Here is a 25,300-nt window from a genome sequence, read left to right on the forward strand (position 1 = left end):
GCTTTAATATTCCAAAATACAGGAGGAAAGTAATTGGGGAAGAATGCCATTCCTGCATTTTGCAGGTTAAGAATTTAGGCTCAGACATTTGGGAATTTCATAAGTGTATAATTAGGGCTGAAACCAACATCCAGATCTCTTGACAGCCATCCTTGCATGTTTCCTTGCCTGTTGAGGACCAGCATGAAATTGAATGGTTCCAGAGGCTCTGAACACATCAAGAAAAGCTATAGAAAGTAGTTTGCATAGTGTGGTTGGAAAAAGGGTACACCATGCTTCAGGAATTGTGGAACATGGAAACAGGCTGCTGGCCACTGTGTGCAGAAGATCGTAGTTTTAGGATTTTAAAGTTAGAGGGCTTAGCTGGTCTTGGGTCATGTAGGTACTGTACAACAAACCAGCACTGGTTATGGGTGAATGTTCAGATGTTGCATGTGCCTGTTTTGCTTCATTTTGGCTTCTTCAGCAAAGTAGAAAAGATGTTGATTGTTTGGGCCCTGGTGGAAGGGTTGTACAGGAAAAAAATGTTCTGTTTGCAGACAGCACAGTTGATGTTTTTGCTGATTTTGAACATTTTGCTCATCTCTGCACGCTTCCCCTTGGAATCTCTAGACAGCTCTTTTCCCCAGAAAGCATACTGCCAGAAAATTCTGGCAGGGATCCGGTTAGTTGCTAAAACTAAAGCAACTGCTCTACCACGTACATGTTCCAGGTCAGCTTCATAATAGGAATTCATTTCCAAAACTTGCTCCAGTCTCCAAAACTCTCAGTCAAACAACACATCAGTCCCAAGTTTTCTTCCTTACTGTGTGTTATCTTATCCTTCAGTCCATGTCCTTTTCCAGAGAGGGATTTACCCTGTTCCTTGCCTTTCACTCAGCCTCCTACATGGTTGCACTTGCTTTCTCTTTAGATGTATCAGACTTCACCTTTGGCTGCTGTTACTCCTCAGCTGGTGCTTCAGTGATAATGCTCCCATGACAAGGCCTAGCTGACAGTATAGGACAAACAAAACAGATGTCACAACCATGCAGAAACTCATGATAAATAGGGTCATTGAGGGAGTTATTTCCCGATTTCCTTGCACATTTTTTAGCCTAATCCAGACAGCAAAATCATCTTAAGCTTGTTTTGATGTGGCTCAGTAAAATTCACAAACCCAAAGGAGAAGGCAAGCTGTCTTGCATAGCCTGACAGTGCAAAAACTGACTTCTGCCCTGTGTGGCTTGCTTCTACGTGCTTTGTGTTGAGCAGCAAGGAAAGGCAAGAGAGTTTGCTGGCGGTGGTGCACCCCCTGCCTTTTGTACCTCCAGCCCAGCTTCTCACCAGATACACAGATCTGTTGGTGCAGTGATCTCCAGATCTTGCTTCCAGGTGTTCTGGAAATGGTGTCAGCTGGTTTTCCTCTCCAGTCTCTGTTAGACTGCTGTTCAATGTGCGTTTTACCAACATAAATGTCTTGGGAGGCTAAGTCAGCTGGAACTGACTGGACTTGCATCTTCTGAAGCACAGAAACAATTGCTCTTCAAATGCTCCCTCCCCAGAAGAGAGGCGTAAAAACAGTGCCTGCAGATTTACTGCCTCAAATTGATTTTTATTGCAAGATAAGCAAAGGATTTTTCTGAAATCTGTCTTTTTCCACCTTATGTCGTGGCAGTGTGTATGCCATGCATACGGGACCCTATTCTGAAAACTAGAAACCAGCTGCAGATAATGTCCATCTCCTTTTGTGTGAGTTACCAGTCTGGGAGCAAGCAAACAAGCAGAAGTTGGAGATGTTGGTTTCAGCTTTTCTTTTGCCATTGTACTCTACAAATACTCATAACTTTTTCCTGCAGTGTGATCAGGCTGGGGCTACAGTCCCATTGATTTAAACTGACATAAAGCTGTCATTGAAAGTCATAGTCTTTCTCTTGCTGCTGTTGTGTTTGGTAGATGAGTTTCAACCTGCTCTGGTTCCCTCAAACTGGTTCAGACCACAGTTGCGGCGCAAGAAGAGATGGAAGAGGCAGCAGGAGGTATGAAAGAGACAAGCAGAAGAGGGTCTGTGCTGGATGACACTATTAAACTCAGTGCATCCAGGTTCTGGTACCAAGTAAATCTCTCTCCTGTTTTTGATGATAGCCACCATTTGGGACACCGCTTTTTAGTCAGTGAAATTGTCCCACTTCTTCTGTTCAGAACCAGCTCTCATGGAGCCAAAGCTATTACCCATATGCTTGTCAGGCAGACACAAAACCACTTTACAATATGTTTTGGCTTGCTGTTAGGGGACTTTCTTCCAGCAGCAGAGTGATGGCATTTGCCCAAGTTTACCCTGAACTTGAGGGCAGATTTCTCTTTTCCTACCCTTGGAGCGCTCCAGAAGAGATTTTCCATTTTGCACAGGATAAAAGGAGTTCCCCTGAACAGGAATGCTCATGGCAACATCACATGCAGCAAATACAGTACATAATCAGCCTGAGCATTGCTCCCACCTTTTTCATGTGGAGTGAATGCTCTGCGTTGTTTATTTTTTCTTAAATTCTTTTATTCTTAATCATTCTTAAGTTTGAGCAAAGCTCTGGTCAGCGTCCCAGGAAGGTTTTACTTGACGCTTTAAGCCTGGCATGTTATTTCGCAGCTGGTAGAAAACATCTCTGATGCATGACCATGTGATGAGGCTCCCTTTCTCAAGGACTCTAAGTGTAGCAGCCTTCTCTTTCTTCAGTATTTCTTCTGCTTGTGGGAGATGGCTTTCCTGGGAGCTGATTCTGTCCCTGGGTATTTCTGCAGCTCCTGTTGTGACTCGGAGCTTGGTGCTCTTGTAAAGCTTACAGCTCTGAGCCTGCTGGGTAAGAGGATGATACTTCTTTTTTTCATGAAAGGTTTTGACGCCCTGGCAGGGAAATCTCTTGGCAAAACTCAGATCCTTGGCTGGGTCTGATTCACCCCTTGGTTGCATCATTATCCACCCATTAGCATCACTAGTGAATTCAGCAGAAAATATAGCAGTGTTTCTCAGGATTCAGCCTTTTTTGGACTGGAGAGTTGTTTCACCTTCTGACTCTTCCATAAACTAAGAACCTGCCTGAAATTGCTTTCAAGTCCAGTGGTCCCCTGGGGCATGTTTAGCTCCAAACTGGTGCATGACTTTTGGTGATGCTGATCATCGGTGGTTGTTTTTCCAAAGATCCTGTTTGCTTTTTGCCTGTCGCATTGCCCTCAGGTTGCCATGAGTTTTCAATCCCAGTGGTCACCACCAACCTCACAGTGGGTAATAGTGTCTCTCAATTCAGACATTTAATGGCAAACTTGGATCAAGATGCCCAGTTGTCTCCCAGCCTTTCTCCTTTTCCAGTGACTGCAGTGATAGCTTAGCACAACGCAGCTGAAAAACAGCTTGTGTCCATTTGGGTAGGAGGCACCCGTTGAAGAGCACAGGGAAGGTTTTTGGGGATGGTGAATGCAGCTAGAAGCCCATTTTTACTTGGCTTTTAGAGCCTTTTAATGCCAGACTTCTGGTGCCTCTGCACATCTCACCCATTTTCCGCACGAGGCAGAGCCAGTACCTCTTTTCACCATGAGCAAGGTGTTAGCATGTACCACTCCTGTGCTCAGCCTCCACATTTTCTGCTTGAGTAGTGTTGTCTTTGAGTGACTTTGAAATATCCCTCCTGCCAAATGAGCCACTGGGTACATGGGTCAGTGTTCTGCTTGGCTTACCTCCCTGCTGCTGGTTTTGAAGCCAAGCATCACCAGGTGTATAAATGCACAGCTCAGCCCTGGACATCTTCGCTGTTCACTCTATACTCTTAGACATAATATTTACAGTTGTACTTGGCCTGTATGCATAGCTTTATTCCACATAAATGACCCTATTATATATCTGCTAGGCTTTTACAGTTTTTCTCTTCTGCAGCCAAAATTACAGCTGTGCCCAAACTTCTGGCTAGGGCATGTTGTAGAGCCTTTTATGGAGGCCTTAGGCTGCCAGCACTGTGCTGGGCTTGCAACCAGAGCTACACCAGATCCTCCTCTCAGTGCTGGCACCTTTCTTTAAGTGGCAACCAAGGAGCCCCTCATGTGCCTCAGCACCTATGGGTGTCCCATCCTGTTGCCTCCTATGCACTGGAGCGCTGCAGTACAGATGTGCTGTTGCGTGACAAGCATGTTGCATGAGGAGCAAAGCCATTAAGGAAGACACCAGAAGCCAGGCCAGCAAATGGCCATTGTGGGCACACGCCACTGACCTCCTGTGATCATCCAGGCAAATCCTTGGGCTCATGCTGAGTCAGGGGTTGAGTAATTCCTAGAAGCTCTAGGAAGTGTCAGCGGTTAATGAAACCAGGCAATAACGTGGTATTAGTGGGATCTTTTTCTGGCAATTCCCATGAAAAACAACAGATCTCATCCACTTGTGGTTGCGAGCGTGCATAGACCCTTTGCACAAGAGTGAAGGTGTTGTTCCTGGCACTGTGGCCAGATTGCAATCCAGTAAATTACGGTCTGCTTACTTAAAATGCCACCTGTGGTTTCAGTAGGATCCAACATTAATTTATTATCTTAAGCTGTTGTATGTTGTTACTGCCTGTTGTTTACAGAGTTGCCGCACGTCTTCCCAGGAATGGCTGAGCTTACTTTGACCCGTGCTCTGAGCTTGTGCATCAGTTTGTCTGCAAAGCACTTTGGGATTTCTCTGGAATGGGTAGAGAAGTTTTCGAAAGAAGTACTTTATTAATCTTCTGGATGCAGGCTCGGGTGGGAGCAGTTATTCCCTGCAGAAAAATTCGGCTGCTACAGCTGAGATTGCTTAACAGTGGCAGTTCTCCAGGACATCTTAACTAACTAAGTGCTGCTTGCTGCCATTGCATCTAGAGTCCTTGGGAGAGGACATGATCAAATGTGTTAAAAAGCATCTGTTTTCATAACTGTGGCTAAAATCCCTGGATAGCTGGGTGTAATTTTCCATTGTTTTTTGAATGCATGATCACGGACTGCCTGTTGAAAATAAGGAGTACTTAAAAGATGAACTGCAGGCCTGCCTCAGTGCATGGTGGCATGCCGTGCCAGTGACCTGGTTTTGATGAGTGTGTTCTGGCTTCTTCAGCAGCTAAAAGGCGAGGAACCTTCTCTTAGCAGGAAAAAAAGTGGGAGTCTTAAGAGAGCAAGGCAATGTTGTATAGGGCTTGTGTGGCAAGGTTGTGGTACTGGGGGTAGCTACAGGGGTATTTGCAAATGTCTGGCTTTGGAATGAAGGGTGGACTAGGCCAGTCCTTTTTATACAAAAAGGCTTTTTTTTTTAGAAATGGAAGGGTATTTGGAAGGCAGCAGACACTTTCTCAGCTCAGATGCATCTAGAGTGCTTCATCCTTTGCTTCTCTGGAGTGAAGATCACCATTTTCTCTCTGCCCTTTGTGGTACTGCTGAGTAAGCTGGCTAGAAAAACTACCTAGGAACCTTAATTTCCAACCAAGCAGGAAAAGATGGAGCATGTAACACCTTCATTTGATAGCAGGGTTTGATAAGCTTAGGTGTAAGGCGGAATCCAGTCCATTAGGGAGGTTGGTTGTGCAAGGCAAGAGAGAGATTTCAGTTTAACTTGCCAAAATACATAAAGAATTTGGGTTGCAACACAGGGAGGTGAAAGTCCGTGCTCAAATGCTCACAGGCACGATATGGCACATCCAGTTCACCTACAAACAGCCCAGTGTGGGTCTCTGAGATGGGTGATATGGGTCGATTGCACTTTGTTCTGAGCCAGAGCAACACTCCTCTCATTCTTCTAATTCCTAAACTGTTCACCTTTCCCCACCCAGCTCTTAGCAGAGAAAACATCGCTAACTCAGCAGGGGATGCTGAAAACATCAAGGTACGGTAAAGGTGGGACTAGAGGTTTCTACTAGGGAGGAGAAAAAAGCAGTTTGATCGCCCAGGGCAGAACCATGCTGAAAATGGGCTGTAGCATGAGTTGTCTTCGTTCTGTCTGTTTGGGAATAATGAAGAGTGGCAAAGGTGCTACCAAAAGAAAAGCAGTGTTGTGATCTCTGCTGAGGAGTGGTTGTTAGGCCTACACGTTTCTAAAGGGGGAGCTCTTCTGGTATCCTGAGCTGCAAAACCTCAGCTTGAAAAAGAGATTCAAGCAGGTAGAGCCGTGGGCTGTCCTTGCAGGAGGCAAAAGCCTAATCTGCAGTGAATGTTGTTGCTCTTCTGAAGTTTTTCTCAAAAACATTTTTCTAGTGCATGCAAGCGTGAAGGGAGATCTCTGGAAAGGGGGAATTATTCCACATGTTGGAGGGAGTGGAGGAAATGCAGGAAGTGCTCTTTATAAATTCCTTTTTAAGGAGCAGTGTACGTACAGTACGACAGGGCACCGAGACCAGCCGTGACCACAAAGAGAGCAGAAGTTAGATTTCTTGAGGATTCAGTGTGGGGGGCTGGTTTAATCTAATTTTGGATAATTTAAGACATTGAATACAAAAATAAGTTTTAAAAATATTTTGAGATATTTATGTAAAAAGAGTATGGTTTTGTTAAACGTAACAATGAAGGATTTGGGATGGAAATTAAAGAGCAGTGCAAACAAAAGCAAAACATAGTGCTTGGGGGTTTTCCTCTTCTGTGGTCAATCTGCAGAGTGGCTTTTGTGTCTTGATTGTTATTTTCAAACTGAAGTGGCTGTAGGAGACAAGTTCAGTGTTATTCACAGCTCTTCTCATATTTTTGGCTAGAAGAAATGATATCCAAAGGGTGGGAGCGATGATAGAGGGAGCTTAGCTCTGTCTCCATATTTCATTCTTCTCTAGAATTGTACTTAATGAACACACTCCACATTGTACCAAAGCATGTACCGAGTTACCCAATTCTGTCAGGGCTACCCAAGGCTGTCAGAATAGGAGTCAACCATGCAGGCAGGTCTGTGTTGAAGCCTCCTGGCACAACATGTATTTCTGCCTTTAACAGCAGTGCAGGGTTCAAATCTGGGCTTTCTGATGATCTTCTCCATTGCCTTGTGGTGTTTGCTGGGTTTGGATGTGGCTCTTGCATTGTGGTTAACACTTGCTCTCCCCCACTGTAGGGTTTTGGCTGGTGTGGACCGTCATCATCATCCTCAGCTGCTGTTGTGTTTGCCATCACCGACGCACCAAGCATCGTCTCCAGGCCCAGCAGCGGCAACATGAGATCAACCTGATCGCATACCGGGAAGCCCATAACTATTCAGCCCTGCCGTTTTATTTCCGTATGTACCTCACACTGGTTTTCCTGGAGGTCATGGGTAGCAGGGCAGCAGCAAGTTTGCTGGGTTGGGTGGAAGCGGGCAGCAGTGGTTGGGCTCAGCAAGAGGCAGTGAGCAGCTTTCTGGCCTAACCTTGACTTGTAGAGATGAGGTGGCATATTCCAGCTGCTGGATGCAGTTGACTCCCCCTTGAGTCTGCAGGTGAGCCACACCAGCTACACCACCTTCACACCCACCCTTGATTTGGCTTTGTGAGTACAGTGATCCCCTGAGTGCTTTTCTGCGAGGGTTCTTATAATCTCCTTCAGGACTTCATGGATGCTCCTCCTTTCCAGCCTGCACTTGCTGCTGGTGGGACTGAGGTGTGCAAAGTGGCCTCTTGAAATACAGTCACACAGGGTGGGTGGAAGTGGTGCCTTGGCAGGGACTGTGCTGCCTCCTGCCCTGTGCTGCAGTGACCAGACCACGTTGCTGGTGAGCAGCCCTAGGACCTGGCAGGAAGGAGCTGTTGCCCATGGCTCAAGGAAAGTACAATTGCTTTGTGCTCTCCTTCGTGCCTTCCTACGCTGCACTAGAACAGCAGGCCTCGGCCTTCTGACTGGTGGTATTGCAACTGAGTTTTCTGTAGTGGACTGTTGAGTTGCATATATGAGCTTGCTTTTATTGTTCAACTCCTGCAGCCACCTCAGAAATAATCCCCAGCAGCCTTTTCCTTCCCAGGGATACCCAATTGCACATGGAAAACTGCAGTGCTTTGTGTTTCTAGTATTTAAGTCCATTCTGTCTATATATAGATTGTTTTGTTGCTTCTTAAAAAGTAAACAAAATCTGTCATAGATTTGTGGGGCTGTAAGTACAATAAACCAAACTTTCTTGAAAGTACTGCCAGTTTGCTCTGCCTGCACCAGAAAAAAATTAATCCAGTGTTAACAACTGAAAGCCAGGATCCTTATAACTGCTTATGTTTCTTCATATGTGCACAAGGCTTTGTGAGATGAGGTCTTTGTTCCTGAAAGCAGAATCTTGGCTGAGAAGCCAGTGTTGGCGAGGGCTGGTGAGGTGTCTCCCAGGATGTTCTCTCCAGCTGATGCAGGCCATCCCTTGGTGTGGTTTATGAGGCTGTACTGGGGTACAGGGTGGTGATGGTAAGTTCACCTGGTAGCCCTGGGCATAGACTTGAGAGCCACGAGATCAGGCTGCTGTTCCCAGCTGTGTCCATCTCCTCCTGTAAAGGTGCCCTCCTGTGCCACGATTGCTGTTTCTCTATAACATGATGTGTCTCATTTGGGCCAAGTTTTGGCACCCCTTGTAAAGCCCCTTGAGCTGTTCAGAGGCAAGGTGCTGGTAGACAACAAACAACTAACAGACCTGCATTAATGACTTGTTTCCTGGGGTAAGCTGTTCAAGAAATAACTTCTCCTCCTTGCTTCCCACTTTCAGGGTTTTTGCCAAATTATTTACTACCTCCCTATGAGGAAGTGGTGAACCGACCGCCGACCCCACCACCGCCATACAGTGCCTTACATCAGCAGTGCGTCCCAGCAGGCAGCAGTAGCACAATCCCAGACATGCCAAGAAACCTACAGCCAGCACAGAGCAGCTCAGCAGCACCCAGTGGCAATAACAGCAGTACTGACCACCCCGGGTCCCCCGGCCTCGGAGATCCCGAGCCCTCCACCACCACACTTGAGAGAGCAGTTGCCAAAATGCAAAGCATTGAGCCTGGTGGTACCAGCACAGGAGCCGAGCTGGTGGAGAGGGCTGGTCCTAATAAGGATACTGAGTGCAAGGAGGAACTGCTCAAAGGTTACAGCTCTGAGAGCTTAGAGCAGAGCAGCGCCATTCCCGATGCGAAGGACAAGACTCCGGGCAGGCAGCGCCGCTTCACTGGTGACTCGGGCATCGAAGTCTGCGTATGCAACCGGGGCCATCACGACGATGACCTCAAGGAGTTTGATGGGCTCATTGATGATGCTCTGGATGGGCCCCTGGACTTCTGTGACAGCTGCAGCGGCCGTTCCCATGGGGATGAGGAGGAAGGGCTTTTTAATGCCGCAGAGGAGCAGCACCGTGAACACAGCCACCACCACCTGCCCCGGCAGCCGGTGTGTGTACTCTTGAACACAATAAATGAGCAGGACTCTCCAAACTCTTGTACCAGTAACTCCCCCAGCTAAGGTGGCAGAGTGGAAGGGAGAAAAAAAAACAAAGAAATGAGAGTGGAATAAGAGGATAACAACTTTAATAGGAGGAAAAAAGGTGATACAACCTTTTCTTAGTTTATTTCTGTTTCTCCCCCTCCAGTATAATTCGAGGACTAGTCCTTGAAGGCCCGGTGTGTGGGGGACGGGTCGCTCGGGGTTTTGTTAATCATGTCTGTCCTGCTCTGCAGGGCAGGGACTGGTGTTTCTCAATGAGACCTTCTAACAAATGGAATTTTCCCAATGGTGATTTTGGTGATGGTTATTACGAGTTTGTTGGTTTTAGTTTCTGAAAACACTGCTTTATCTCGCAATCAGTAAAGCTCAGCAGATCTCACCCTGGGAGGATACAAAAATCACCGTCAGGCTTCAACCTCCAGGTGTCTTCCCAGAAGCAAGCAGCTTCTGACAGTGCTGGCAGTCAGTAGCCCAAGAGTTCTGGTTTGATATAGTGCTCTTGAGGTATTGGGGATTTCTTTTCGGTTTAGCTTTTATTTTGTGTGTGTGTGTGTGTGCGCGCACGTGTGTGTGTGTAGTTTTCCTGAAGCTGATGAATGCCTGAACACATCAGCCCTATAACCTCTGGTGCTTCAGTGTTTAAGACAGCAGGTAGGAAATTTCCCACTTGAAGCTGGTGACTGAAGGACCAGTTTCTTCCAGAAGGAGTGTTAGTCTACCGTGAGCAGTTTGAAAAGAAAGGCTTTGCAGAAATTTGCCTTTTATGTCATTTTTAAAGACAAGCGTATTCCTTCAATGCCTCCAAGAGCACAGTTAGAAGTAGAATCCAGGCAGCTGGGCTGCCTTCCAAGTACTGTGGTCTGCGAATGACCTTTTCCCGGTGTGCTGCAAAAGGGCTTGGCTTTATTTTGTTCCTTTCTTTGCACCCCGACAGCAGCACACTGGAGTTAAGATGACAAAAAAGAACAGGGCTCTCTTTGGCCAGCGTGCCTTCAAGCTTCAGCGATGCATGTTGAACAAATGGAGACGAGAGCTCCGTCCATTGTGAAGGGATGACTTACCATGTAGATGTGGAAGACCTGTGCAGTATTTTTGTTTGAAATCCAAATGTTTGGTGCGATTCTAATGTTGACCACTTCAAAGAAATGAATGTCTGTTTTCTTTTTGTTTTTATGGTGCCAACTGGCTACTGTACAATGTCTGTGAGCGTGTGTGTGTGTGTGTGTGACTGCAATCCATGCATGCAAGTCCTACTGGTAATATGAAAACCTGCTGTAAGACTGCAAGAAAATTTACTGTAGCTTTGCTTTAATAAATGGTAGAGATTTTGTTAGTGACAACCTGAAGGAAAAAAAAAGAGCTTGAAACTAACATTCCCTAGCGTGCTCATGTGGAAGAGAGCACAGTTCACACTATGTATCTTGTTCTCGGGTTTTCTCCCCGGCCCTTTTATAATTATGATCATCCTGATCATTACTGTTATGGGGGGAAAAGAAAATTGAAAACTGAACTCGGACATACTCAGATTTGATTGATTGAAAACCAAAATCAGTTTTAAATAAGGTGGAAACCAAAATATAATGCCTTTTCTGATAATTTGCCTGTGTGTATGTGCATCATTTTGTGAGTTAAGAGCAAGGTTTATCTTTAGTTTGTGGTTGTGCTTTGGTTTCTGAACTGGAGGTACATATCACTGTACTGGATAGAGATGACAGCAAGACAAGTGTGCTCATCTTGGTATTTACCCACATGTTTGAGGAGAGCACTTTTACTTTACAAGGTTTAGGAGAATCTCACTCCTTTGTCTGTCACAGCCTTTCTCTTCTATCAGAACAGCTGATTAAAGCAGCTCTTCAGTTTGTGTCTTGGTATGCTCTTAGGAATGAAGGACTTCAGTGTGGATTCAGGAGATCTTGTTCCTGGATGCCTGGAGTGTGAGAGGTAACAGAGAGGCTGTACACATCCCAGAGCCATGCTGGTTCCCTGTGCACTGACCACCCAGGGACTGGTTGCTCCCAGCTGTTCACCGACCACATGCATCTTTTGAGAAGAGAATTAAAGATCCCCAGTGACACCCTTAGGAATTCTGTACGCATTGGCACCGGGTTTTGCTCCTCACAACACAGAGAAAGCTAAAACAAAGCACATCAGTCCTTACGGAGTGGGGTTTAATTGCTCTAAGTCCTGGGGATGGCCCCATGGCAGTGGGAGACCCACTGCCAATGTTTTTATTGGTATAGGACAAAAATCGCTGTGTTTGCTTTTGTGCCACCCCACCGAGAGTGGCGGAAACCCCACTTCTGTGGACATACTGGTGCTTACCTCTAAGCCAGGCTTCTATTTCTGATCTTAAAAAGTCAGGAAGAAACAGGGGTGAGCCTGTTTTTATGAGTCCTGGAGGCTTTTAAGGACCATAAAGAAGGTACAGACCATGTTTCTTAAGCCCACATGTGACTGAGGAGGAGCAGGACAGTCAGTGTGGCTCTTGGTGCTTCAGGCTTTTAGACCTGGAGCAGGAGGAATGGTGTAGGGGAGGACAGCTTCTTGGAGGCATCCGGCTGGTGTCTCTTCAGGGCTAAAAACATGGGCAGGGAGAGAGCTCCCAAAGCTCCAGCTTTGGAGCTTTAGAAGGGTGCTTGTTTGTCACGTGTGTCCCTTGGTAGAAAGCCAACATGACCTAAACAGAGCTCTTCTCTGAATGCACACTGTGGGTGTAAAGTGCTGGAGAAGCAAGGATGCAGGCAAGTGTGCATCTCTTACCACCAGGACGCCGAAATCCACCCATTTCAAGCTATAAGGGGCAAGTGTTTTATGATTGTCATAAACATGCCACTTCAAAACCGAGTTGGAAACAGTGCAGCACAATTGAGGGCAAATTAGTGTCAATCCACGGCTAGATGTTTTTCTTTGCAACATGCTTCAAGTGTTGGTGCCAATAATGCTTGAAGTCTATTTTTGCCAGAGCCTTTGGCAGTGCAGTGCTGCTTACACGGCATGTTTTTGGCCACTGAAGTCAGCTTTGAGGGCAAAGACCCAGCGGGTGTCCCTGCAGGCATGGGGGGATGTCGCCTGGGGACAGGCACTGCAGAGCCCATGTGATGGCTCAGCAAGAGGGTCCCCCAGGCACGACTGGTGGATGCTGCAGCATCACCTCAGTGTTCCCAAGGGATGCTTCAGCTCCAACAATGCAAACTTATCCCTCTGGGAACATTGCTCTAGTTTTTCTGCAGCGTATTGTTGCATGTTTATACAACCCAGCTGTTGGGTGTTGGCTGGAGGAGGAGGGAATGGTGTGTCTTGGTGTGTGCTGGCAGCCTGCTCTCAGAGCTCCTACCTGCCTAACTCGAGGCGAAGGAAAGCTGAGGCGCAGTTATGCTTCTGCGTTACGCAGTCATTGAAAACTTCCTGGGGCAGGAAACCTGAGCAAGGCTCCGGGACAGCAGCATGATCTGGAAGCTCTGAGGCAATGGGAGCGTTGGGGCGCCCATCGCGCTCGGGGATGTGCGTCAGCGGCGGCAGCCGGGGCTGCCTCGCTTCCTGCCCCTGCAGCCCAGGCTCCCACAGGCACATCCTCTTCTGAGCCGGGCTCGACCCACGGTGACCCACTCCCAGCAGAGCTTGGCAGGGATCTTGCTCCAGTGCACACGCTCCCTGCAGCCGGCTGCCTCCCGACCCTCACTCACCTGCCCAGGAGGTGTCACCCCCTTGGTTTTGGATCTCTTGTTTATATAGGAAAAGCCTGGACCAGGCTGGGCACGCAGTCGGGCCGGCAGCCTCTGCTGGAAGCAAGCCGTGCAGCGTACCACAGCAAGCAGCCTGGGAAGGCCGGGATCAGTTGCTGTTCTCCCCCTGTCTTCACCAGAGCTGGTTCCCCCTCCCCTGCAGCACAGCTCCGCCGTTATCAGATGGGCCCGGTGCCCGCCCCAGGCGTCTCACGAGTGGTGCAAGCGCTGCAGTCTCTGTGCCGGGGGGGTCACAGGCTGCCGGGGTGGTTCTGGGTTTGTTTTCGGGTGGTGAACAGCTGTGTCCTGAGCTTTGTGCTTACTCAGCTCGCCTGGCGCCCTGCCCGACGCCAGCCAGCAGGTACTGCCAACATCGCCTGCACCTCTCCTGCTGGCTGTGGCTCTCCAGCACAGCCTGGGGTGTAAAGTGGAGCCCCCCCAAACTTGGAGGGCTCCTGAGCAGCGTGTGCTGAGAGCTGTGCCCCCCAGAATGAGTTTGTGTGATGGAAAGGCTTGGGCTTGTTGTACCCAGTGTCCTCGAGTCCTCCCTTGGTGTGAGCTGCGCCTCTGCTCCATGGGCTACAGCGTGGGAACAGCCATGGATGAAAAATCTTCACCCTTTCCACTATCACTGATTCCTCTTTTGAAGCCCCCCTGTGCTGCAGGGAGTTGCTGTTTCCTGTCCCACATAAGCTGCCCTCCAAGCCCTTCAGCTCCGTTCCCTCCTGCCTAGTGCAAAGACACCTGGTGACCCCAGAGGAAGGGCAGGGACCCAGCATGGCTCAGGCTGTTAGAGCCGCAGGGTTATTTCAGTGGCAAAAGCCTCCGTGTTCGCAGTGGCTGCCCGTGCTCAGCCGGCCAAAACCTAGTGGCAGCTGCTGAGCTCCCCCCCCCCCAGCTCTCCCATGGGCATGGCTGCCTCCTCCCCCTGTGTTTGAGTCGCTGAGCTGCCCAGTGCCAGGTCTGAGTGGGGCCAAAGGGTGGTCCCAGGGACTCTGACTTCCACAGTGGCTCAGGGGGCAGGGGGATGGAAGGGAGCCCGGTGCAGCCTGGGTGAAGCTGTGTGCTGGGGTCAGGAGTGTTTGGGTGCAGTGCAGCGCCCGGCCCCGCCGCAGCTGTCAGGGCATGAATACTCTGAGTATGATTCAGCAGCGTCCCTGCCCGTTCCCAGCCGGGAGCAGCCGTGCCCGCGGCTGTTTACCCGCTCACACGGTGCCGGTGCCGGCAGCTGGTGCTGGGCGCTGGAGCCCTGCGGCGGCGGCTGCTCCCGGCTGCGAGGAGATGGGCTGGGGCTGAGCTCGGAAGCCCCGCGGCAGGGCCGGGCTCTCGGGGTGATGGGGTTTGCAGCACGTGGCTGGGGTCCAGGTCCGGGGCAGCACCTGCCAGCACAACCTAGGGAACCCCAGCGGGAGCCTGGGCTTCGGGCAAGCGTTTGCTGCTGGAGGCGTTCGTTCTCCCATCTCGAAACACCCCCGGTCCCAAAGTCCCTGTTTCTGTCTCTTGGTACGCGCTGGCCTTGAGTGCTTGCAGTGAGCGCACGCACCTTGCAGCGAGCGCTGCGGCAACGGTACCGTGTGTGCAAGGGGCCGGCCCCGTGGTGGCTCTGGCAAGGAGAGAATTCCTTCCTATATCAAGGTCAAACAGTGCCTTGGTAAGCAGGCAAGGAGGTGCTGGAGGTCGTGGACCGGTACTCTTGGAGGCATCAGGCTGCTGGTGACTGCAGGAGCCTGGAGAGGAGCCTCCCTGCCAGCACATGCAGCTGGGGACAGGATGTGGGGCAGGGGAAGGACCAGGCTGGCGCAGAGCTGCCAGTCTCTGGGAAAGCCCAGAGCATCCTATTGAGACAGGTTTTCCCCAGACCTGCTCTGAGCTCAGTCCCCTTCACACACCAGCGTCGGCCTGTGCCAGTAGAGGTGGAGGGATCAGAAACCCAGCGGCACCCCTGGTGTGATGGAAAGGGGCATGAGAGCAGGAAGGGCTGTAGGGCTCAGCACACAGCAGCAGCAGCAGCAGGGCTGAGCTCCCCTCTGCCCTGCTTCTGGTGGGTCACCTGCACAAATCACCCCAAGGATTGCCCCTGTGTGTGTAGAGGCTCTTCCTCCGGCTGCTCACCACTGCCCTGAGCCCACCTGAGAATGGACTGGGAGAAGATGCTCACAGTGCTGTGCTGGGCTGCAAGCACATTGTCTTCATTGTCCCTGTGCCATCCTTGGGCTGACAGGGCCCATTTGGCATCAGATGCCAGAAATGAAGGGGCTGGTGAAAGCCAAATGCTGGTGGTTCAAAACAAAACATGCAGTTTTGACTCACGAAGTAGAGAGAGTAGTGGTGGGGAAGGTTTATGCCATGTTTCCTGCCTGCTAGCAAGGGAGAGAGCTGGGGGAAAGTAAAAGGAGGGGAAAGTGGGGCTGTGTGTGTCTGGGGGTGTCACACTGTGTTGGGGCTCTGTGGGTCTTTCCACCCTATCTCCTTTCCCTCCAGGTGCCCTGAGCCATAGCTGTGTTGCCGTTGAGCTAAATATTAAGAGGTCAGCTAACAGAGAACCAGAAACCTAATTGCGTGCTGCCCTCCACAGCACGGTAGTGTTCTGTGAAAGCAAACCCAGCCCCTTGCATTTCAGGGAGGTTGTGCTGCTCCAAGTGATGGCCGTAACCCAGCCGCAGTGAACATCAGAACACTGTGAGACCTCACCTGGAGTATTGTGTGCAGTTCTGGTGTCCTCAACACAAACAGGACATGGAACTGTTGGAACAAGTGCAGAGAAGGACCACGAGGATGATCAGGGGACTGGAGCACCTCCCGTATGAAGACAGGCTGAGGAAGTTGGGGCTGTTCAGCCTGGAGAAGAGAAGGCTGCATGGAGACCTCATAGCAGCCTTCCAGTATCTGAAGGGGGCCTAAAAGGATGCTGGGGAGGGACTCTTCATTAGGGACTGTAGTGACAGGACAAGGGGTAACGGGTTAAAACTTAAACAGGGGAAGTTTAGATTGGATATAAGGAAGTTCTTTACTGTGAGGGTGGTGAGGCACTGGAATGGGTTGCCCAGGGAAGCTGTGAATGCTCCATCCCTGGCAGTGTTCAAGGCCAGGTTGGACAGAGCCTTGGATGGCATGGTTTAGTGTGAGGTGTCCCTGCCCATGGCAGGGGGGTTGGAACTTGATGGTCCTTTCCAACCCTAACTATTCTGTGATTCTGTGATTGCTGTGCAGTGAATGTCAGCAGCCCCCAGCACTGTGGTGCTCATGCACTGGGCCTGGGGTGGGGGGGGGGTCCAGGTGCCCCTGGGTGTCCCCAAGCAATGGGAACCCCACTTTTGCCTGAGGCTGGTGCTGCCTGCATCTCCCCTTTGTGACTCACACACAGGACAGGGTCAGGCAGCCCTGCAGCCCTACAAGGTGCTTGTGTCCTACCTGGAAGGGGCTGCATGCATGCAGGTGTACATGTGTGCATGCAAGCACATACATATGTGTATATGTAAGCATATTCAGGCATAAATGTATCCTTGTGCTTACATGCTTGTAAGTACATGTGTGTGCAGGCACATGTGTGCATATGCCTATGTGTGCTGGCATATGCCTATGCATGCACTTGTGTGCTGAGGGAGAGGAAGCCATGGGGGAGCCAAAACTGAAGGAATCTCTGAGCTGTTCCTCTCTTTTTCCCTGCAAGGAGCAAGCAGGAGTTCCAGTGGTGGGGACCCAGTGTCCTGGGATAGGGCTAGGGAACTCTCCCTGCCCCATGGCAAGCTCAGCTCCCAGCCCATGTCATGTTCATTCTCCCTGCTCCCAGTGGGGAAACTGAGGCAGGGGTCAGCCATGGTCACAGCCTGGGCATCCCTAACCCCAAACTGCTCACTGCTCACATCCCCCCTTACCTGGCTGGGGTGGGCCCTTCTCCCCCCCTGGCTGTGTTGGGGGAGTGGTCCCCATGGCTCAGTGTTGACTCTGGACTGGCCCCCACCTCGCATCCCTGGGAGGGGTGAAGGGGCTGTTGGTGTTGGCAGCCCCACAGAGGTGCCATGGCGTCCCAGCTCAGCCTAATGCTCACAGCAAGCTGCGGGGCGACCATATATCTCATGCACCCTCCTACCTCTCTCTGCCCTCCACAGCCTGCCCCAAAAATACCAGGAGCCACACTGCCTTGGGAACAGCTTTATTTGGACAACCCTGCACCCATGGGCAGGCAGGGCATGTCCCATCCTGTCCCATCCCACCCCACCACTGCTGGGGTCCAGGGCTGGTTCCCATCACGCGGCCACTCGCCATGCATCCCGCAGCCTGGCCTTCACCCGAAACTTCTGCACCTGCAGCACGACGCCGAACTTGCCCTCCAGTGAGGGCAGGGGCTGGTCCTGGGGGCACTCGAGTGTGAAGCGCTGCAGCACCCAGGCCAGGAAGAGGAACAGCTCCATCTTGGCCAGGACTTTGCCCAGGCAGACACGGATCCCAGCCCCAAAGGGCAGGTAGCTGGGCGAGGGCGAGTGGATGTGCTGGCCCCGCTCATCCAGGAAGCGGCCTGCGATGGGAAGGGGCACCATTGGCATCAACAGGGATCGGTCCCTGAGAACTGCCTGAGTTCATCACCTGCGTGTCCCTCCCCTGAGCTGCAACAGCACAGACAGTGCAAGTGCCCCAGCCAGGGGGGAGCAGCATCCAATATCCCACCACCAAGTCACCCCCAGGCTCAGCCTCTCCTGCTGCACCCACCCCACCATCCCCTGCCCCCTGGGAGCACTGAACTCACCGGGGTTGAATTCCTCAGGCTTGTCCCACTCCTTCTCATCGTGGTGCACGGACCAGAGGTTGATGACGACCCTGGCACCCTTGGGGATGGAGTATTCCCCTATGCTGCAAGGCAAAAATGCAGAGGGAGATGGTTGCTCCCTCCCATAGTCTCTGTCGGCATCCTGACAGTACTGTGGGGGTCTCACCTGGTGTCGGCAAGGGATACGTGCGGGATGAGCAGCGGGGACACGGGCCGGATGCGCAGCACTTCACTGATGGTAGCCTCCAGGTAGGGCAGCAGTGGGCGGTCGCTGAGGAGGGGATGACGCACCAGCCCGATCTTCTGGTCCATCTCCTCCTGGATCTTCCTCTGGACCTGGGATGGGAGGCAGGGCTGGGCTGGGAGCCCAGGGATGGGGTGGCCTGTGTGTATGGGCTTCCCATGGCAGTTGTTCTGGCAGGTTGTACAGGGCAGAAGTAAAATGCCCACAGCCTGATCCTTCTTATTGGCAAAGCCTGACATCTCTCTTGGCATCTGCCTTCCCCGAAGCCCTCCATGATGTCCCTGGTGGCCCTGACACAGAATGCAGACCCTACCTCGGGGTAGTGGAGCAGGTAGAGCACAGCCCATTTGAGCACAGTCGTGGTGGTCTCCACACCAGCCCCGAAGATGTCCCCCACCGTCATGAGGAGGTGGTCGTCAGTCAGCTCCAGCCCTGGTGCCAGGGCACTGCTGCTCTCGGCACTGAGCCTCACTTGCAGGAGGGCATCCATGAGGTCCTTTACGGTGTCCCCGCAGAAGGCTTCCTGCCAGGGGACACATGTGAGCTGGGCTGTGCTGGGCACAGACCCCTCCAGCACCCCACAGCTCCTGAGCATTGCCCTTGTCCTTGCCCTGTTGGCACCTTGTGTTCAGTGAACTTCTGCTGGAGCAGCTGGTCCCGCACCTTGAGGCATCTCTTCAGCAGGGCCAGGTCCTTGTTGGGGAAGATCTGAGGGGAGAAAAGCCCCATTACAGTGAGGGGCTCCAGTTCAGCCCAGCCTCTGCAGTCCATCTGTGCCCACCAGGGTACTGGCTCTTGGGGGACACCAGGGCAGGGACCCTCCTAAACCCTGGGGTGCTCAGGTAGCCCCGTCCTGCATGACACCTGCCAACTCCTTCCTGTGATCCAAGGTGAGAGGAACTAGCAGTCCCTGTGTCCTTGCTTACCTGGAGCCACGGGAAGATGTCCACCAAGCTCTCCTTGGCCACGGTGTCCACGATACCCTGGCTGTACTCCAGCATGGCCTCGAACTCGGGGTCCCCGCGCCGGTACGAGGAGTTGAAGCAGAGGGAGCAGACCACGTTGGTGACGGCCCGTGTGAGCTCAGGGCCCATGTCCAGGGCCATGTCCTGTGCAGCGCTGAGTGTCTCGCAGAGGGACGCAGCTTCCCGGCAGACTGTGGTGGAGAGGCAGGTAAAGGGGTGATGGTGGAGATGAGGGGGTGCAGGGGGCATCTGGGTGATGGAAGGAGGAGTCCCCCACTCAGGGTGTGCAGCCTGCAGAGAGCCGGGTCAGGGCTGAGCCTCAAGGGGCTGGGGTGGCTAGAAGGGGTGATACTGGGTGTGGGAGGAGCAGAGGAGATGGAGACACACAGCAAAGTCTGTGTGCAGCTGGATGCACCTCCTGGGTGGAGTGGGGAGCCTGGTGGGCTGGGAGCTGGCTCCATGCCTCAGTTTCCCCAGCTGAGCGAGGGGAGACATAGCTCAGGGGGAAAAACGTATGGGGAGAGGTGTTGGCAAAGTAGCAGGGATGGAAGGAGAGGGACTGAGCTCATGCCAGGCAAACTAAGTGCCTGCTGGGGGGCGTTGAGCCAAGCCAATGAGTGCCCCTCGGTTCCCAGGGGATCAGGGCACAGGGAAAGGGAAAGCCGAGCTCGGATCAAAGTGCGGGAGGAGGAAGAGCAGGGAGGGAGCGGGGGGGGGGGGGCACTTACTGATCCTCTCGAGGGTGAGTGAGCCCTCCCCGAACATGGAGAGCGCAGCGTGCACCAGCTTGCGCTGGAACTTCCAGAGGGGCCCGTAGCTGGCAAAGGCGATGTCCTTTCCCCCCCGGGACAGCAGGTCCGTGGTCACCTGTGGGACACGCAGTCCCAGGGTCACCCTGCTGCAGGGCAGCCCCGAGAGGGGTGATGCTGCGGGGGCTGGATGGTCATCTCATCCCAGGGATGGTCCAGGGGGATGGTGGTTAATGCTGGTGGGCAAAGCCAGGGCCATGAGCTTTGCTTTCCCACCCCAAAGACTGATGGAGAGGTCTGGGGACAGATGCCAGGGCTAGGGACAGGGGTGCCCAGGAAACTTGGAGGGTGCAGGGAGCCCGGTGGTACCTGAACCCATGCCTCAAAACGCAGCCAGCCCTGGGGAAAAACGGGCCCCCTTGGGATGGAGGATGCACAGGATTCGCCCCGGGGAACAGGGCAGAGAGGGGGTTGCCCCTGCAGCTGCCATTGCTGCAGGCAGAATGGGAAAAGCAGAAGGACCCTGCCGGGTGCCAGCCCCTCTCTTGTGAGCATCCCCCGCCTCACCCCACGCCGCAGGAGGAGGGGATCCCCCAAACCCCGCTGCCGACTCACGGTGCGGGGCCGTCCAGCGAAAGCCTTCCCCTTCTTCAGCAGCACCTCCCTGGCGTGCCGGTAGCTGTTCACCACCACCACGTAGTGCGAGCCCATCCAGAGAGCATAGAGGCTGCCGTAGCGGCCCTGCAGGCGCCAGAGCCGCAGGTGGAGCTGGGGGTGCCCGGCCAGCTGCAGCAGGCTGCCCACCAGCGGCAGGGCGGGCAGGCTCCGCGGCCGCCCCGGCCCCGCCGTGTCCCTCCGGCGTGCCAGCCCCCAGGAGCAGAGCAGGGCCAGAGCCAGGGCCAGCAGCAGGGCGCCCAGCAGCGGCATGGTGTGGGGCCAGCTGTGGGGCCGCAGCGGCGCGGGGGGCCTTTATACAGGCGGCGGGGCCGTCGCCTTGACCCCAAGGCGGGCTCGGCTCCTTATCAGGGGGACGGGAAGGGGGGACCGGGCGCTGGGCCTGGAGCCAGCCCTGCAGCTGGGCACCTGACGGGGGCGAGGGCTGCGGGGCCATGGTCGCACCGGGTGGCCGTGGGGGAGCTGCATCCAGCGGGCTGCGGGCCAGGGTACAGGCAGGGATGGGTCTGTGCTCAGGCTCCATCGCGGTGGATGAGGGGTACAGGGGCAGCCCCGGGTGCCATGAGCACAGCTGGGGACCGGTGGGACACTGGGGTCTGTCCCAGCCTGGGCACCCTTCAGCGTGCCTGGGAGCGGATGGGCAGCACAGGGCTGGGGGCACTGGGGAGTGCTGGGCAGCCCTGGGCAGCAATGGGCAGTGCTGAGATGCCCCAGACAGCTCTGGTCGGTACTGGCCAAGCACTGGGAAGTCCTGAGGAGCCCTGGGGCAGTGCTGGTCAAGCACTGGTCAGTGCTGAGAAGACCGGGTCAGCTCTGGTGAGTGCTGGGCAGCAATAGGTCAGCCCTGTGCAGTGCTGCAAAGTCCTGGTGAGTGCTGGGCAGCAATGGGCAGTGCTGGTCAGCCCTGTTCAGTACTGGGCAAGCACTGGTCAGTGCTGAGAAACCCTGGGCAGCTCTAGTCAGTACTGGGCAGCAATGGGCGGTACTAGGCAAGCCCTGGTCAGTGCTAAGAAGTCCTGATCAATACTGGTCAGTGCTGAGAAGCCCTGGTCAGTACTGGTCAGCAATGGACAGTACCAGGCAAGACCTGGTCACTGCTAAGAAGCCCTGATCAGCACTGGTCAGTGCTGAGCAGCCTCGGGGTGTCCGTGCCCGAGGTGATGTCCGGGTCTGAGGTGTCCTGAGGAGGGCCGTGGAGGCACCCGAGGGCCCGGCCCCGGGCCGAGGCTGTCCCTCCGCCCCACCTGCGCGGGCCCTGCGCCTTCCCGACTCTTTAGTCCCCCGGCACTCGCCGTAGCGGCGCGGGGCGGTGCGCGGGCAGGGTAAGATGGCGGCGGCGGGCGCGGCAGACGCTCAGGCGCGCTTCGGTCACTCGGTGAAGGGGCTGCTGACCGAGAAGGTGACCAGCTGCGGCACCGACGTGATCGCCCTCACCAAGCAGGTGCTGAAGGGCTCCCGCAGCGCCGAGGTGAGCGGCGGGCGCCACCGGACTTAGGACTACAGAGCGCGGCATGCGGCGCGGCCAAGGAGTGCGGCCCGGCGAGCCCGCGCGGGGCACGCTGGGAGCTGTAGTTCTGGAGGGGGCCTCCCACCAGCGGGTATGGCCGTGGGGCTCTTGGGTGCCCCTTGGGTGCGCTGGGGGGTGGTGAGAGGCGGGGGGCTGCATTTGCCCCATGACATGTCGGCAGTGATGGGCTGGAGGTGCTCTCCTCAAGGCCGTATGCTCTGAAGGGTGGGCACTGCACCCCCGAGCCTCGTACCGTGTCAGCCGTGCACACAGGTCTTGGGACACAGAGGTGCTGCCTCTCAGTCTGGTGTGTTTGTCTCCTAGCTCCTGGGTCAAGCTGCTAAAAACATGGTGATGCAAGAAGATGCCATCCTGCACTCGGAAGATGTAAGCTGTGTTTTACTGCTAGAACAAGTGTTTCTAGTGGACAGGAGGAGAGGAGGATTATAAGAACTGATATGCAAACACGTTATCTTCGATAACGTGGTATTTTCCTACCCTGAAGTCATAGAATCATAGAATGGTTTGGGTTGGAAGGAAGTTTTAAAGGTCATCTAGCCCAACACCCTTGCCATGGGCAGGGACATGTTCACTAGATTGGGTTGCTCAGGGCCCTGTCCAGCCTGGCTTTGAATGTTTCCAGGAATGGGGCGTTTACTACATCTCATGAGTTCAGGCAGCAGGGCTGGTGGCCAGAATAACTCAGTGCTTCTTCAAACCCACATGTGCTGCTGGTCTTTCAGCATCCTGCAGCCCAGGTCAGCCCTTAAGCTGTGCCATCTCTACCGGAAAGCTCGAGGGACCATACCTTGAAACAGAGCACTTACTGTCAGTGCCTGTCTCACTGGGAAAGAAGAGGGGAGCGTGCCACTGCTGACAGATACTGGTGGAGATGTTTCAGAGTTGGTGCAGTGCTACAGTGGTGGCCATGCTGGAGGAGCTCCCCAGGGTGTAGGGACAACCTGCCCTGTGATTCTGCTGAACTGCTCCTATCCAACATTCATTCTTTGTCTTGTTCTCCACAGAGTTTAAGGAAAATGGCCATAATAACGACTCATCTACAGTACCAGTAAGTAGAGGTGTCGACACCACGTTCTGTCTGGGGAGCTAAGTGATTCCCTTGATTCCTTTCCTGTCTACTTAAAGACTTTTCACAAAGCCCACTCAGACCAACCCCTCTTGGCTCGCTCCTCAAAGCTGAGCAGACTCTGAAGCTGGGATCTTCCAGGCCTCTCCAGCTCCACTGGTACAGCTCAGACTGTTTTAGGGTGGGACAGCCGGGATTTTTGCCTGCTGTTTGCCATGCAGAGTTTCTCCTATGAGGGCATGTGACACATTTCAGACTAAAGGGGAAAAGCTAGTGCTGTTTCTGTCCTCTAGGACTTAGAAACACACTGGGGTTTTGGTCTCCTGAGCCCATAATCGAGTCCCTTTTCTTCAACATAACATGAACCCTGTTGCTAAGATTTTGTTTTTCTAATGCTGTTTTTGTCTCCTTTTCTCATCTAGGCAAGAAGCAATTCAGAAGAAGTGAGTCCTCAGCTGAAGAAACAGTAGCAGGACCTGGGGGACATCTGTCCCCCAGGAATGGTTGATGGAAAGGGAAAAAGGATGGAGTAGGGATGGTGGGAAACAGCAAAAAGGTTTGTGCAGCTGCCTTTGAAGCAGATGCCGGCCCAGTGGGATAGTGTTTTGGGATTGTGAAGAGATGGGAATTTGAGTGAAGGGATGATTTATACCAGAACTTCCACTTGTTTCATTGACGTGGTAGAGCCTGCTAGGTTGGTTGTGATAGGAGAGGAGGGTGGTGTAGAGCAGAGCTGTCTGCTTATGAGTGCACAAAATGAGGTTTGCCTTGTGGGGATATGAAGGTGGGCTGGGGAGCCCCAGGGTTCTCTTTGTTGTAGCATCAGTGCTACAGCCTTTCTGGTCAGCACAGCCTGGGGAGCAGATTTCATGGAACCTCTTCTTGCTTCATCTCCAGCGTCGAGCAGTCATCAAACCTGCAGGACCAGCTGAGCCACTTGCTGAAATGAAGCGTAGAGAAGGCATGAGGACATCTCAACTGGCACTAAGGACAGTGAAGCGTCCTTTCCCCTCCAGACCTGGGGGTTCAGGCCTGTGTTTGGATGATGCTGGATGTCAGCTGGGAGATGTGCAGAATCTTTCTTTCTGGGCACATGGGCCCCTCTTGTGTGTCTCCATCCACGTCTCTGCTCCAGAGCACTCACCTGCTAACCAGAGCAAACTGAAACAAACTCACCTGAAACTTTCCCCCCCCAGCAATTCTTGGGTCTGCTTACATCCCATGTAGCATGAGGTGCTCAGCCCACACCAGCATCCCTGGCAAGAAATGCATGAAACTGAGTGTGGGTTTTAAATACAGGTGCCAGCAGTTTGACACTGATCTGGATTTAGACACAGAGGTGGCACAGAGTGCTTTTTATTTAGGGCATGTTAATCAGTGGGAGCTGTAAGTGGGTGGGAGAGGTGCTTCAGTGTTGACTGAGGTGCCAGTCCCAGGCCAGCAATTCTGAAAGTGGGAATGTGGGCACACACCTCTGTCACTGGTCAGCTGGACATGGTTTGGCCAGCATCCTGCTCAGAGGTTATCTTACTTTCCGCCCTGCCACAGTTCAGAACATCATCCTCTTGCCAGCCCATCTGCACTGCTTTCAGCCTTCAACTGCATTCCTCTTCCTGGGCTGCGGCTCCAGCTTTTGATGAAACAGCCTTGGCTGTGGTGTATGTATCTGCTTGGGAAGGTATCCAAAGGCCTGGCCGGGAAGCGGGCAGGATAGCATGAGGGTCTGGTGTACTCAGTTCTGCACTGCTCTGTGCTGGAAGAGTAGCAACCAGGCTCCTGTTCACATCCTGGGTAGCGACATCAGGCCCAGGCTATAAATACTGTGTGTTGGTTTTGGTAGGTCACTTATCTGGAGCACTTGGAGCGCACGGGAAGCACTTGTTCGCCTGAGTGTGCTTTTCATTAGCTGATAGAAGGCGGCAGGCTGAGAGCAGGCATCAGCCTGACACATTCCTGTTGGAGTGGCGCTGGGCTTTGGCTCCTGAGAGCCACCTCCTGGGCTGGATTTCACCATTCCCTCCATTGGCACTGGCTTGACCTGGTGGCACTACTGCTCCTGCGTTCGCAGGAAGGTACTACTGTTACCCAGGGTCTGTGTAGCATGTGTGCGTGTGTGTGTGTGTGTGTGTGTGTGTTTGTGTTTGTACCTTGGGAGGGGTCCTGATCCCCAGCTTTACAGATGCACTTTGGGAATGAGGGTTTTCCCTGAGC

At 53.1% G+C, this 25,300-nt stretch overlaps 3 protein-coding genes across 19 annotated transcripts in view; 2 read left to right on the forward strand and 1 right to left on the reverse strand.

Annotated features, from left to right (window-relative positions):
• The window catches only part of WBP1L (WW domain binding protein 1 like), a 59,283-nt gene extending 48,312 nt beyond the window's left edge, over positions 1-10,971 (forward strand). For 6 of the 17 annotated variants that reach the window (XM_062601917.1, XM_062601914.1, XM_062601909.1 and 3 more), the window contains 3 exons: positions 5,799-5,862; positions 7,058-7,219; positions 8,657-10,971. In XM_062601917.1, the coding sequence (XP_062457901.1) occupies positions 5,799-5,862; positions 7,058-7,219; positions 8,657-9,393 (963 nt within the window). In that variant the 3' untranslated portion in view covers positions 9,394-10,971. Of the gene's footprint in view, positions 1-1,935; positions 2,096-5,798; positions 5,863-7,057; positions 7,220-8,656 lie in introns of those variants that run through there. The other 11 variants (XM_062601903.1, XM_062601907.1, XM_062601904.1 and 8 more) reach the window with 5 other exon arrangements.
• A 6,263-nt stretch (positions 10,972-17,234) lies between these two features.
• LOC134155122 (steroid 17-alpha-hydroxylase/17,20 lyase) lies at positions 17,235-20,774 on the reverse strand. The gene is made up of 8 exons (XM_062601973.1): positions 20,436-20,774; positions 19,800-19,938; positions 19,033-19,262; positions 18,728-18,814; positions 18,420-18,629; positions 18,029-18,198; positions 17,842-17,945; positions 17,235-17,613 (listed from the first exon to the last, which is right to left on the reverse strand). The coding sequence occupies exons 1-8, from the start codon at positions 20,745-20,747 to the stop codon at positions 17,345-17,347; spliced, it is 1,521 nt and encodes a 506-aa protein (XP_062457957.1). The 5' UTR covers positions 20,748-20,774; the 3' UTR covers positions 17,235-17,344.
• A 1,006-nt stretch (positions 20,775-21,780) lies between these two features.
• On the forward strand, positions 21,781-24,425 carry BORCS7 (BLOC-1 related complex subunit 7). The gene is made up of 5 exons (XM_062601976.1): positions 21,781-21,963; positions 22,327-22,389; positions 23,028-23,071; positions 23,512-23,532; positions 23,987-24,425. The coding sequence occupies exons 1-5, from the start codon at positions 21,823-21,825 to the stop codon at positions 24,036-24,038; spliced, it is 321 nt and encodes a 106-aa protein (XP_062457960.1). The 5' UTR covers positions 21,781-21,822; the 3' UTR covers positions 24,039-24,425.
• The last annotated feature ends 875 nt before the right edge of the window (positions 24,426-25,300 follow it).

Source organism: Pezoporus occidentalis, unplaced genomic scaffold, assembly GCF_034315485.1.
Source record: "Pezoporus occidentalis ecotype Australia unplaced genomic scaffold, CSIRO_AGI_Poc_V1 ctg73, whole genome shotgun sequence".
Lineage (NCBI taxonomy): Eukaryota > Metazoa > Chordata > Aves > Psittaciformes > Psittacidae > Pezoporus > Pezoporus occidentalis.

What these genes read in the sequence shown, in the direction of transcription:
- LOC134155122 (XM_062601973.1), bottom strand. Translation starts at nt 20,747, where the DNA reads ATGCCGCTGCTGGGCGCCCTGCTGCTGGCCCTGGCTCTGGCCCTGCTC. An exon ending in ACTCACCCTCGAGAGGATCA is followed by an intron (nt 19,263 to 19,799) that starts GTAAGTGCCCCC and finishes TCTCCACCACAG; the next exon opens with TCTGCCGGGAAGCTGCGTCC. An exon ending in ACATCTTCCCGTGGCTCCAG is followed by an intron (nt 18,815 to 19,032) that starts GTAAGCAAGGAC and finishes TTCTCCCCTCAG; the next exon opens with ATCTTCCCCAACAAGGACCT.
- BORCS7 (XM_062601976.1), top strand. Translation starts at nt 21,823, where the DNA reads ATGGCGGCGGCGGGCGCGGCAGACGCTCAGGCGCGCTTCGGTCACTCG. An exon ending in CCATCCTGCACTCGGAAGAT is followed by an intron (nt 22,390 to 23,027) that starts GTAAGCTGTGTT and finishes TGTTCTCCACAG; the next exon opens with AGTTTAAGGAAAATGGCCAT. An exon ending in ACGACTCATCTACAGTACCA is followed by an intron (nt 23,072 to 23,511) that starts GTAAGTAGAGGT and finishes TTTCTCATCTAG; the next exon opens with GCAAGAAGCAATTCAGAAGA.